Here is a 14,372-nt window from a genome sequence, read left to right on the forward strand (position 1 = left end):
CAGGGGAGAGGGCGATATGAAGTACTGGGGGCTGAAAGGCTGTGTTGAATTCTTTCTCTTACTGCAACATCAACTTTCCTCAAAAATGAGGCCTCAGGTTTGAGTAATTTCATATACAGGTGCCTGTCTGGTTCGGAAGCGACATGGAGCCGCAGAGGACTCCATCCCTGTCAGTGCTGCATGGAACTGCTCACAGAGCTCAGCTGTGCTTTTCAGCAGCAGCTTTAACACCTGAACCCAATGGCCTTTGCCCATCTTTTCTAAATGAGCAGCAGAGGGCTTAAATTAACAGTGTTTCACTGGAAAATGAGTGTTTGATTGAGCTTTTGGCCAGGTGAGTAAAACCCACAGGGGGAAGAAGCGAAGGAGAGAGGGGAATTTAGTGCCATTTGTCTCTGGGTTTTATTTGTTGTGAAGCACTGCTGAAGTTCTGCTGTGACGGTGTCACCGGGTTTTATATCTTTGCATCCGACACCATTTCCTCTGCACCAGATTGACTTAGCCACAGCTTTTTGTGGAGTGTGTGTCCCCGCCACTGTTGGTGGGCGATTCCCAGCCATCCCTGCAGGTGTTCTTTTCTCTTACTGCAACACCAACTTTCTTCAGAAATGAAGCCTCAGGTTTGAATAATTCCATACGCAGGTGCCTGTCTGGTTCGGGAGCGACACGGAGCCGCAGAGGACTCCATCACCCTCAGTCCTGCGTGGAACTGCTCACAGAGCTCAGTTGTGCTTTTCAGCAGCAGCTTTAACACCTGAATCCAATGGCCTTTGAATTACATGGAGAGGGCTTTAAATTAACGGTGTTTCAACAGAAATAAATGGTTGATTAGTCCTTTTATTTTTTTTCAGCCAGGTGAGTAAAACCCACAGGGGGAAGGAGTGAAGGGGAGAGGGGTGTTTGGTGCCACTTGTCTCTGGGTTTTATTTGTTCTGAAGTGTTGCCGTAGCTCTGCTGTGACTGGGTTGCCGGGTTTTACGTCTTTGCATCCAACACCATTCCCTCTGCCCCGGTTTGAATTACCCACAGCCTTTTCCCCCAGTAAAGGGTCTCGTGGGGCAGCGGTGGACAGTGTGTCACCTTCACGCCCCTGCTGTGCTGCGGGGGGCTGGCAGCTCCGGTTTGCCAACGCTCGGAGCTTCACCCCCTATGGAAAAACAGGTTGTAGCATCGACAGTTGTACAGCGTGAATGGTTAATAACACAAAGCAGCGCACGGTGCTGCTGCAGACGGCTTCTGTGTCGCTGGCAGAGGGCCTTCCAGGCACTACCAAAACAAAGAGGGAAGGTTAACAGCGCAGCTCCCTGCGAGCACCACGGGGAGAATCGTGTGTGTGTGCAGTGACCTTTGCAGGCGACTGGCTAGAAAATGTTGAGGTCATTCGTGAAACAAATAGTTGCAATCCAGGGAGATTGGAGTAGTTTAAAATGCGCCTCAAAGAGCCAAGTGACCTTTACTGTTTTTTGCTAAATTTAAAGCGCTCTCCGGAGCCTTGGGAGCGCGGTTCGCCAGAGAGGCAGGGCAGTTTGATTTTGGGTGCGTGCCAGAGCCCAGGGGATTAACCACAGCTTTTGAAGTGGAGGCCACACTGGGGAAGAAGCCACGTGCGCGGGCTGGAGTCTGGCAGGGTGGACATGGCGGGACTGTGCGCAGACAGATGTAAAGCGGCAGTGGTGAGCAACATGCACCTCTGGGCTTGTTCAGAGTGGTGGGGTGAGGGCAGCAGCCGCACCTTCTCTTACATCGGGTTTTAAAGGTGAATCTGGCAAAGCCAGAGCCACAACTGGCCAAGCCGTGGTGCTGGTGTGACAGCGGGAGAGGTTGTGCAGCCTGGAGGCTGCAACCTCGCATATTAGAGGTTCTTTTGTTGTAATTTGATTTATGGCATTGAGTTCTTGTGGTTTAATAAGCAACACACACACCATACCACCCCCAAGTATCCCCTCCAGCAATGAGGCCATAAATCAACCTCGCTGTGGCCGGAGCTGCAATGGGAGAGTGAAGCCTGTTTGCAGGTGAGTGAATCGGGGTGTGGGACTCAAAGCATTCACAGGCCTTTAAGAGAACCGTGCACGACCCTGTGAGGTAACGGGCTGGGGGTTCAACTCACAGCGAGGGGTGTGAGGGGTTGTGGGTTCTCACAAGAGGAGGATGGTGCTGGAGGAGAACCTTTGGTACTCCCACTGTGGGTGGGAGCATCGCTGCCCCACAGGTGCTCCTGGGTGTCTTGGGGGTTCAGGGGGGCTGTGCTTTTCAGGCTGCTGCAGCTTTAGGGGCTGCTCAGCCTTTGCCCTCCCCTCACCAACGCTCCCAGTGCCACCCAACACTCCCTGGCATGGAGCCCCCACACAGAGACCGACCTGAGTGCCAGAGGGATGTCGGGATGGGGTTGTCCTCCCCTAAGACGCTCCTCGCATGCACTATGGGGCTGCGCCACCGCTCACCAGCCTCTCCCCAAGGGGGTGGGCTGGGCAGAAAGGGGGGGGCTTTCAAGGTCAGGTTGGACCAACCTGATGGAGCTGAAAATGTCCCTGTCACTGCAGGGGGGTTGGAACTGGATGACCTTCGTGGTCCATTCCAGCCCAACCCAGTCTGTGGTTGGGTTTTGGCAGGGAGGCACTGGTGTAGGTTCGGGTCAGGATAAACCCCCCCAGACGAGCCAAGATGCCCAGCGTGAGGCTTTCCTGGCGCAGGGTCTGAGGCCACTCGCTCCACCAGGACGCAGGGAGCCCGCAGGGCTGGAAGTCTTGAAGCCCTGGCAAGAAATTTCACCTGCAAGTGGAGACTTTGTTTCATATTTTATTGAATTTCATTTATATTAAATTAAAAATATATTTCTGACAGATTCATGTAACAAAAAGGCAGAACAGTTTTCAAATTGTTGAGCCGGGATGAGCGCGGGGTGATGCGAGGTGGGTCGCAGTCTACATTTGCCCGAACAAACAGATAAAGCTCTACCCCAAGGACCGCGAGGAGAAACTCGGGACCGCACGGGGGGCGGCGGGGGAAACAGAACCACACAGAGAGCTCCACAGGTTCCTCCCCAGCCTCCAAACAAGACAAAAAGGGGGAGGGAAGGAAAGAAAAGGAAAAAAACCCAACTAAGAAACCATGAAAAAGAAGGGAAATTGTGCTAAAATATGTACCTAATATTAACCCAAGTCAGTATTGTAACAGTGCAGAATCCTCGCTAGCTAAAATATGAGAAAGGAAAGGTTAAAGGAACGTTACGCCACGCACAACTGGCAAACCCTACGGTGTAAGCAAGTGCAGAGTCGGAACACACCACAATAGTGCTAGAACACAGAATCACACAGAATGCCAAAAATGGTACTTTCTAACCAAAAAAACGCAGAGGGTGGGAAGGGGGAGAAAGAAAAGGGGAGGAGCGGCTGAAATCACGAGCAAATTACCTATATACAAATCAACCCTAAGGACAATTATGTTCCAAAGAATGGTGGCCACAAGGAAAATAAAAGCAACATTATCCTTATTTACAAATGCAACTAAGCTGTGGCTTCAGCAAGCTATAAAAATACTATTCACATTTTCAAAGTAACATACAGTAGGTTTTGTAGTTCTTTTTGTTTCAGAAAGGCAGCTAACTCTGAATGCATCGCTGCGCGGCGGGAGCGCCCCGACGGCCCCACGCTTCTCTGCTCCTGACGGGACTTGGTAAGGCAGGGGTAGAGGTGGTTTGTCTCTTTGCGCTTGGAGAATTGGCTGAAACCCTGACCCTCCCCATCGCTGCCTCTCACCCACCTTGCTGGGGGTCACGGGGATGCCTCTGGAGTGGGTGTCACACAGGACATGGATGCTGCTCCTGCAGGAGGAGAGGTGACACAGGAGCTCCTGTAGGACAAGCTCCATGCTGGTCCTGCAGGAGTAGGGGGGGATCACAGAGGACTTGTGGTCTTCCTGCAGGAGCAGGGGTTTGCGCTCTCTGCTGGTCCTGCAGGAGCTGGGGGGTCTCACAGCACCTCGGTGCTGCTCCTGCGGCACCTCCCAGATGGGGCTCAGCCTTTGATTCCAAGGGGACAGAAACGCCATCCTCCGGGCCTGGGAATGTGAGCCTCACCAGACAAGACAATGTCAACAGTTCAAGACCACCGGGTTCGGAAATATTGGCTACCTCTGGTTTTAGAAAGAGACTTTGTTTCCCCCTCAGTTTCCCTTCCCTATGCCCGGGCTGCTGCCTCATCAGAAATTCCAGCTGAGGATGTTGGGGAAATTGCAAAAACTCGGCCAAACAAAAAGAGATTAAAAGCCATTATGAACCATGTATCGAATGTGCACCAATTTCCAACATTAAAATGCTATAAAAAAAGATGTGTTTTCATTGCCCTGCATTGTCCTTTGGACGTCACCCCTCCGTGAGGCTCCCCAGCCCCCGTCTGCGAGGGCTCCGCGTTGTGCATTCAGAGTTAGCTGCCCCCACACAGCTGCTCAGTTAATATCGACCCATTTAACAGCAGTACCAGTTTATGCTACATATGTCGTTGTACCTTACCCCAAAGGAACGGCGTTACCTATCTACACTCACGTTATAAAATACCATTCACAGTTTCTTACTGTGGTTATCCCAAAAGGGCGCAGTCTTCGGATGCTCTGGAAAATACAGTGTTCTCTCCCAACGAGGGCTCAAAGGTGGGGCAGGGGCTGAGCCACCGGCCAAGCTGCCCCCACGGTGTCACCACAGTGTCACCACACTGCAGCCGCAGCATGAGCTCATGGCTTTTGATTGGGGAGGGCGACTGGGACGCAATCACTCACCCTGCTCCTGGAATCTGCCCCGAAAACCCTTCTCCACCAAGGTCCACTCTCATAAAATTAATGAATAAAAAATGCAAAGTGGCTCTGACTCCAATTTTCTAACCCATAACAGCCCTAGGTTCCCCCCTTGGGCCTTTTCCTGGCTCGCTGGCACAGGTGCCAGCGGGTGGAGGCGCCTCTGCCAGGGGGAGATGCACTCGGCTGCAGTGTGAGCGAGTCCCACCACCGCCCACACACCTGTGCGCCCCCCCCATGGCGCTCGATCTCACCCACCAGCAGCTCCGGCACGGCCGACGCAGCCTTGTCCATCACCGATGCCCCAAGAGCAACGAGCAGGACAAGGTACCGATGCGCACACCAGTACGGGGATGTGACCCTGGGCTCAAGTAAAGTTAAAGGTGAAGATGTGATTTGTGGCCATTTCTGAGCGGTGCTTCTAACCCCAGAGCTTTATTTCTGCCGTTTATTCCAAACAGTGACCCTATCTGCCTGTACCGAGAGTCAGAAAATGGAAGAGGGGGACTCATCTACACAGAGCGACGCTGCCCTGCGGGACGACCGCAGCCCCTGGCTTATTGCGGAGGGTGAATATTACAGCCAACCTAGAACAAAAACCCCATTTCACCCCAAATCCAGGACTTTATGTAACAACAGCCGAGCTGTTGTTCCAGATCCACAGGGATGGCAATATTGCAAGTGACAGCACTAGTGTCACTGTGTCACTGCAAGGAACACCAGCTTGGGAAAATCACTTGCTGAAGGGAATTTGAGGTGAGGCTGTCCCCCCCGTGGTGCTTATAAGAGCCACAGATGTGGCTGGTAACCGGAGGCTCATGCCAACGCCTCTGTTCCACCACTCACCTTGAAGCTAAACAGCCTACAAAGCAGGTCAGTAGCTCCTACCTGAGCTCAATGATTCCAAAATGGGACTGGAAAAACGGGCTGGAGAGCCTGGTAAATGCGAAGTCAGGGACAAATCCGTCCTGACCTGCATGTGGTGCCCCAGCTGGTAGTCCCCGAGGCACTTATGTTAATCCCAGTGCTTCCCCCTAAAAGGGTGCAGGTGTCCGTGTGCCCGTGGGTGCTGCAGCGGCTGAGGGGAGAGAGATGTCACACGGGGAGGAGGCGGCACTGAACTGTTCTCTCTGGACCCGAGGGAACGGCACGGAGATGCCAGGGGAGGGTTAGGTTGACCATCAGGAGAAGGTTCTTCCCCCAGAGCGTGGTGGAGCCCTGGAACAGTTCCCAGGGAAGCAGGCACAGCCTGACAATATTCCAGCAGGGTCTGGCCAACGCCCTCAGCCCCACAGTGTGAATGTTGGGGTTGTCCTGTGCAGGGACAGGAGCTGGACTCAATGGTCCTTGTGGGTCCTTGACAGCTCAGGGCATTCTGTGATTCTATGGCTGCTGCCCCTCCCATCGAGATGCCGGGGCTCCTGAGGGAAGCGAGGCTGACTGGGATGATCTGGGGGAATTAAGTGATCAACAGCCTTATCCTGACTTCTGCTGGAGCCTCCTCATCTCCCGGCTGCCATAAAGGAGCCCATTCATTCATTCCTTTAGCTTTAGCCATCCCTCATTCCTTTAGCTGCCACCACGACACAGGACACACACGCGGCCTCCTCAGCAGGAAAAAAAAAGGGATTTCTTTAATATCTGAATTTCCTGTATGGGTCCATCCTCAAATGAAACCATCCAAGCCCAAGCTCTATTTCTAGGCTGACTTACCTCACAGCAAGTTACCAGTCCCCCATCCTGCCCACTCCAGCTCCAGCTACGAAGGAAGGGATCCACGGAGAGCCAGGGCTGCTGCTCCTTTCTTCTGGGCCGGGATTAGTGGTGGCTGAGGTGGGGAAACGCTCCTTCTGACTCCCCCTCAACTCTGGCTGCCAACACATATGGGACGGGCGCACGCGTGCAGCCTGCCCTGCCCCAGCACCACAAGAGCCTTTTCCTCCCCAGCTGTGAGATGGGAAGGGAAAGGTATTTCCCCGTTGATCCGGGAAACCCATGGGCTGAGATCATTGCATTCAATTCCTGCACTCAAGAAATGCATTTTCTACCAACCAAGCGGCACAACCAGGATGGACACACGCAACCTGCAGCTCCCTGACGCAGACCCAGGCGGTGGCTCCGGCTGCCGGCACACGCTCGGATTTATTCCCATTGCTTCCAACCGGTTTGAAAGCAAACTGTAAACATTGCTACAGCTGAGCCCACAGTGAAATCCCCCCTGGCTACAGAGTGCTGAAGAAGGAATCTTGGAAGCAGTTGGCTTCACTCAATTATGTTACAGCAAGTGAATCAGCTCCAGTATCCACCTCTGTATGGAAAAAAAGCCACAGGGGGGGTCATAACATCTAAGAAAAGCAGGAAAACACAAGCAGCTGCTCTCTCGCATTTAGCGCCTCACTCTGTGCTCGGACAAGGGCCGGCACACTCGGTATCTGCTCCTGGAAGGTGAGACCCTGCTCTGCTGTCACACAGGCTACGGGAAAGGTGAACATCCATGAATGGGAGGGCTCAGCATATGATCCACGAAACTACCGTACACCTCTGTACAACCAAGGGATTCATAACACCCGGACAAAACACCTCGGCTGCTGCTCTCACCTCCTGCTTTGTGGTGATAAAATGCAATTTGTGCGTGGAAATACCTGCTTTTCCCCCAAATCTGTGAGGCTGGAGCACCTCCCATCCAAGGACAGGCTGAGAGAGTTGGGGTTGTTCAGCCTGGAGAAGAGAAGGCTCTGGGGAGAACTTAGAGCAGCTTCCAGTAGGGAAAGGGGCTCCAGGAAAGGTGGTGAGGGGCTGTTTACAGAGGCCTGGAGTGACACGACGAGGGGCAATGGGGATAACCTGGAGAGGGGCAGAATTAGGCTGGACATAAGGAGGAATTTCTTCACACTGAGGGTGGGGAGGTCCTGGCCCAGGTTGCCCAGGGAAGCTGTGGCTGCCCCATCCCTGGAGGGGTTCAAGGCCAGGTTGGATGGGGCTTGGATCAACCTGATCCAGTGGGAGGTGTCCCTGCCCATGGCAGGGGGGTTGGAACTAGATGATCTTTAAGGTCCCTTCCAACCCAAACTACTCTATGATTCTATGACCATTCATTAAAAGCCTGACCCTTGTAATGATTTCACAATATAACTGTAACAGTTCAGTATTCACCATGGTTTCGCCCAAGGTCCCTCCCCAACGCCAGCAGCAAAGCGCTGAGCGAGAGCCAGACGGGTCTTTCTGCTGCGGCGACTGAAGCGACCAAACAGCTCTGCTCTTGTTCTTTCACCATGGCCAACCTTTCTTAGGCAAAGAGACACAAACCTGCCCAAGCAACTCAGCGGAGCCGCTCTTCCAGAGGACACATGCACACGCTTCGGGGCTGCGTCCACCAAACCAGGGGAAAGGGAGGGGTTAACTAGACACTCAGCACTGACAAAGGTCACCTATGGAAACACAAGGGCCATTTCTGGCCTCTGCAACTCAAACCAGGAACTCAGGAGAAAGGCCACCCATTTGCGGGGCTGCAGTCTGGTCAGACTTTTCCATCCTCAGGAATTACTGTGTCCATTAACCCTTCATTTGCCCCCAGCTACTCAAGACACAGCCTGGCCACCTCTCAGCGCCCCAGCGCTCCCATTCTGGCCCTCATGCTGCCCCACTTGAAGGAACCTCTGCGTTTCCATGCTATTTAATATAACATATCACACTCGACAATGAAAATGAATAAATAATTCAAGTTTTGTAAGAAATAAAATGTTAAATTGTTAAAACCCACAATTATTTACATGGGCTTGTTCCGACTGCTTAATTACCAGCGTGACACACGGGTCTCACCTTTCATTCCCAGTGCATCCCACCCGGGTTCAGAGGTGCCCGTCCTCCTGCCCACCAGCCTTGGAGTGCACCTCATGGAATTCAAACACCCAAGCTGTACCAGGATTTGATTTTATCTTTTCTCCATCAGCCGTTACTCTGTTCAGGGAAAAATCAACACCTTTCTCCACCGACCGATGGAGAGCTTCTGCACCAAAGCAGGACATCCCCAGCCCCGCGCCGGTCTTTGTCCCCGAGCAGCTCGGTGATAGCATCCCAACCCGGCAGCCCTTTGTCCCTGCTTAGATGACGCCCTGTGAGCACTGCCCGGGCAAACCTTTGCTGGAGGGGAGACCTGGAGGACCGCATGCTGCCCCTCTGCACCCCCATCCCCTGCCAAGACCATGAGGAGTTACGGGAGGACACCAGGAAGAGGCACAGCATCTCGGGCGCATGACGCTTTTGTAACCATCTATGCCATGTCGGTGGTCTGCTGCTCACCTTGGTACCACCTGACCCAACATCTCCTTTCAAGAGCTTTAAAGATGTGTACCTGTTCTTGCTGTTTTCAGACTCTCCAGCTACTTACTTCGTTTATGGGTTGAATATCCGCCCTGCTGGAATATCCCTCCAAGCTGGCCTGAACACACCAGGGGCAGGCTGTTGGCTGACCCAACCTTGACCTAGTGATCACACAGGATTTGTTTCCTCTCTACAAGCAATAACAACCAGCCCAGGTTTGAAATCCCTTCATACCTTTGTCAAAGCTGACCCTCAGCCACCAAGATCTGGGTAACTATTGCTCGTCTCTTACTCCTTCCTCAGCTTCCCTACAATTAAAGGCGGCAAGCGGTGGAGATGGCAGAAATCTGGAGGAGCTTGATGCCATTTCCAGACCACCGCTTGTTGCTGGTTTTGTTGCCAGGTTACGTCCCCCCAAAGACCTTGACTTTAACAGTACTGAAAGCGCATAAACTGAAATACTGTTGTATCACCTAAGATTGCCACCCACCGGGCATCGTTTCTTCTCCTTTAAAAGCCTTGATAGATAGAGATGTAGGCAGATCTTCAAAGGTACTTAAGAGTTCCTTAGGATTTTTGGTGGGAACTAGGTACGCCCACGGCTTTTGGCACGTCAGGAGCAAGCCACCGGCGTCTCTGGCCCTTACGCCTCCCTTCCCAGCTCCATCTGCCTCAGGTTGCTAAAAACGTCCAGAACTCTGGCTGAAAGATATTTCCAAAGAGGAGGAGCAGGCTGGGGGGAGTGTGTGGGGAGGTGTTTTCTACCTAAAAACCGAGGTGGATGAAAGCAGAACTAAGTGCAGGGAGACTGACTCATACTTATTTACAGTTTAGGCGGAAAGCTCTGCGAGTCATGCACGTTTTGGACTTCTCAAACCTCATATGCACCGTCTTCTGTGCCAGAGTAATCCTCCTTTTAGATAAAAAAATGTATTCCGTCCTGTGGCGCAAGCCAGAGCACGGCATTTGTCTCCTCCAAACCCTTTCAGGGCTTGCTCTGCTGCCTGTTAAGAGCTGGTTGCTCTGTCACTGTATTCTCTGAAGCAGTCAATGCAATGGCAATGGCCTCTCAGAACTGGTAGACATTGTTCCAAAGACTCAATTGGCTTCATTTTGGCATTTCCACAGTCATTCTTTACATATAATTCATTATTTTTTAACTTAAAATTATTATTTTGTATTTTGCTGGTCGCTTCCATATTGCTTCATTCAAAAATCCAGAAAACAGTTCAAATAAAATCGGAGCTTAAGTGCAAACTAACTTTCCAGTGAACTGCTATGTGCGTTTTCTCCAGTCCAGTGTCTGTCTTCTGGTGTAAAGGACCCTTCCCACCACCACCCCACAGAACACCCAGCTTCATGACCCAACTCTCCAGTTCTCCAGCTCGTCCTCCGTGTTGCCTGACAGCATCCCTGACTCCCTCCCATGAGCATGAAGAAGAAAAACAAGGAAGATTGGGTCTTGGTATGTATCAGCAGGTATAAAAGAGGAAAGCAAAGCTTTTTGCGTAAAAATCTTGGTTTCTTGGCCTGTCTTCTGGCTTCAAAAAGAACCTGTTGGAGGACTGGGTTTGTCACTCTCTTCTGAAAGAGTTTTTTTGTGTTTGTCATGTTGGGATATATATAAAAATGGTCGTGTGGTGAACTGGGTCTGAGCTGGAGTCTCTGTGGTCAGGAATTGGCACAAAATCATGGTGTGGCTCAGAAAAAGGGTTTCGCCGTCTATTAAGAGTCACATCATCATTTCTTGGAAAGCCACGATGAAGATCTGAACGATTATGAAAAGCCAGGTTAGCCATTTTCAGTTGCTGGGATAGAAAGTGTTAGAGAAAGAAATTGGATTCTCAATCTCAATTACTATGCTATCACACATGATATAAAAATTGTCCATTTTTTTCCCCCTAATGGAAACTGCAATGAGATTTCCAGGAATGCTGTACAGACTTTCAACAGTTCCTCCTGAAAGAACAGCCTCTCCGTGGCTGGGTTGAATCACTGAGAACTAGCTCGGCAGCAGGCAACGCTGCTACCGGCCTTTACTGGTCTGGCTTCTTGGACCATCCAACCCTCTGGATCTGCAGAAAGCGAGAAACATCAGGCTGTACACGCCTTCTTTCAGTCTCTTTCCTTCCTTCCAGGTTCCCAACCCAATCTGCAAATGACTCCAAGACATTCTTTCACTTGGAAACATCAAAAACGAGTGAACTGGCAAGAAGAGGAAGCTCATGGGAGAAAGAAAGGGAGGGAAGGGGGACGGGGAGAGAGAGGAGAGCAAGAGAGAAGGAGTGAGGCAGCTAGAAGGGGTTGCCTTTCCACTTCCAGAGACCGCGGTCGCTACACCACTGTGTTTCGGTGTCTGTAGGGCGGCGGGGGCAGCACAGTGCCAGGCTTCAGGGAGAACTCGGAGAGGTATTCAGGATTCTCTGCCACAATGGGCTGGATCCGTCCATTCTGTTTGTAAAAGTATTTTGTGCTGTACTCTTGCAGGTAGTCCGGGTGCTGGAAGGTGCTCCGCGGGGGCAGGCTGTGGTTCCAGTAGTCTGGGTTGTCAAAGGCCTTCTTGGCTTTCTCCGGCAAATTGTTCTTCAGGTACCCGGCGTTTTCCAAGGTGTTTGCAAAAGTGTTGAGGTACAATGGCTCATTCACGTACTCATCCTCTGCTTTGGGCTGCCCATTCGGAGCGTTGTGATACTCAGGGTTGTCCACAGCTTGGAGATCTCCGTTCTTCCGTCGAGAAACAAATGGGTTCTCTTCCACTGGGTTTAGGTAATCTAAGGAAAGATAAAAGATAAATGAGCAAAGAGAGGGAGTAATCCATCCCTGCAGCAACCATCACGTGTACGTTACTACCAGAAGCAGAGCTTGGACTTGTGCATCCTCCATCCCAGACATTCCTAGAACTCTAGATGACAGCAGGTGCTGACTATGTTGAACACACACATGCTACAAACCCAGGAGTTAGAGGAGCAGAATGAGGCTCCCATGATCCAAGAGGAGGCGGTCAGAGACTTGCTTGCCCACAAGCAAGGTTTAACAAGGCCAAATGCCGGGTCCTGCACTTGGGGCACAACAACCCTATGCAGTGCTACAGACTGGGGGAAGAGTGGCTGGAGAGCTGCACGGAGGAGAAGGACCTGGGGGTGCTGGTTGACAGCCGACTGAACATGAGCCAGCAGTGTGCCCAGGTGGCCAAGAAGGCCAACGGCATCTTGGCTTGGATCAGAAACGGTGTCACCAGCAGGTCCAGGGAGGTCATTCTCCCTCTGTACACAGCACTGGTGAGATCGCACCTTGAGTACTGTGTTCAGTTCTGGGCTCCTCACCACAAGAAGGATGTTGACGCTCTGGAGTGTGTCCAGAGAAGAGCAACGAAATTGGTGAGGGGGCTGGAGAACAAGTCTGAAGAGGAGCAGCTGAGAGAGCTGGGGTTGTTTAGCCTGGAGAAGAGGAGGATGAGGGGTGACCTTATTACTCTCTACAGCTACCTGAAAGGAGGTTGTGGAGAGGAGGGAGCTGGCCTCTTCTCCCAAGTGACAGGGGACAGGACAAGGGGGAATGGCCTGCAGCTCCGCCAGGGGAGGTTCAGGCTGGATATCAGAAAAAAATTCTTCACAGAAAGAGTCATTGGGCACTGGAACAGCTGCCCAGGGAGGGGGTCGAGTCACCTTCCCTGGAGGTGTTTAAGGAACGGGTGGATGAAGTGCTTAGGGACATGGTTTAAGGGAGTGTTAGGAATGGTTGGACTCGATGATCCAGTGGGTCCTTTCCAACCTGGTGATTCTATGATTCTATGCTATGGTGAAGAATTTACAACCTAAATAGACTCTACACATTAAAATGAAGACCTTGGAAGACGAAGTGACTCATCAGACACACCAGCAAACTAAACCACAGCTCTCGCTGAGAAGCTTGTGCCCTCATCCTGAAATTCCTAGTCCAGGATCTACGGAGCCAAACATGCTGAGTGACTTCTACCTCTGCTGCTGACTCTGTGCAACCTTGGACATATCAGTCAAACACTCTGCTCCGCAGTCTTTCCATTCAGAAAGCTCTATAGAAATCTTAGTTAAGCCTCTCTGCACAAAAGCCATCCCTGAGGGCTAACTTCTAAGACAGCTTCATTTCTAACAGAACAATTTGCCTGATTAAAAACCTTCCATCCCTGAAGGACAAAGGGCCTCGAAGCATTATGAGAAAAATAATTCAAATGAGCCCTGGAAAGGGTACAAGAGAGCCTTACATCAGCTCCACAACAGGGCTTGGAGCAGGTTACAGTGGCTTCCAATCACTTCCTGTGGATTAACGCCACAAAACATCATAGCTGGATTGCAGAAAAGTTTTAAGGCCTGTGGAGCTTTCGTGGAAAGGTAGACAGGAGGGGAGGGAAGAGGAATACAAATGATAGAATCATTAAGGCTGGAAAAGACCTCTAAGCTCATTCAGTCCAACCATCACTATGCTGAATAAACCATGTCCTCAAGTGCCATGTCTACGTGGTTTTTGAACCCCTCCAGGGACGAAGAATCCACCCCTGCCCTGGACACTCTCTGCCATGGCTTCACCACTCTTTTGATAAATATTTTTTTCCTTATAACCAATCTAAACCTCCCTGGTGCCTGCAAAGACCCTGCCTGTCGCAGGTTACAACCACGCACTCCGGGAGGGCTCCCACCGCCACACACAGACCGAGCTTTGCTGAGTGTCGTGTTCCACCCTGCTCTGTACAACGAGGTCTCATTGCAAAACAAAACCAACCAGTCTGGGCAGAAGGGAGGTTGCTGACACTGGGACTGCAGGTGAGCGAGGGACAAGAAGGACTGGGGGTGAGATCCCTGCAGCAAGATATGTCATAGAATCCCTAGGCTGGAAAAGATCCTTGAGATCATCAAATCCAACTGTACCTGTCCACTACTCATTCATATCTCTAAGCACTGCATCTACCCAGACACCTCCAGGGAGGTATTTCAATGAATGTCCAGTTCATTCAAGGCTGGAAATAATCAGATCAAACCCACTTCTAGTATTAATTCCTCCTTGCAGCTCACAGCCTAGAGGTTCCCTACAAAACAGGGTCTCCAAGCCACTGCCGGCGGTGGGAGTGATGGGCTAATCAGTGAGGGATGGTGCACTGGGGTGCCAACACAAGACCTCCAGTTTCCAGCAGCACAGCTCTGATCATGGGCTCTGAAGACACCTCCACTCCTGCCTGCAAGGACTGCGGCTCCTTCAGTTCTGGTTTTATCCAGGACAAGGTCAAAACAAAC

The 14,372-nt window shown here is 51.5% G+C and overlaps 1 protein-coding gene across 3 annotated transcripts in view; it reads right to left on the reverse strand.

Annotated features, from left to right (window-relative positions):
* Positions 1-2,766: 2,766 nt before the first annotated feature.
* The window catches only part of ERBB4 (erb-b2 receptor tyrosine kinase 4), a 669,634-nt gene continuing 658,028 nt past the window's right edge, over positions 2,767-14,372 (reverse strand). For 2 of the 3 annotated variants that reach the window (XM_054070100.1, XM_054070101.1), the window contains exon 27: positions 2,768-11,879. In XM_054070100.1, coding sequence (XP_053926075.1) covers positions 11,443-11,879 — 437 coding nt within the window. In that variant the 3' untranslated portion in view covers positions 2,768-11,442. Of the gene's footprint in view, positions 11,880-14,372 lie in introns of all 3 variants that reach the window. The other variant, XM_054070102.1, reaches the window with a different exon arrangement.

This window comes from Cuculus canorus, chromosome 6 (genome assembly GCF_017976375.1).
Source record: "Cuculus canorus isolate bCucCan1 chromosome 6, bCucCan1.pri, whole genome shotgun sequence".
Lineage (NCBI taxonomy): Eukaryota > Metazoa > Chordata > Aves > Cuculiformes > Cuculidae > Cuculus > Cuculus canorus.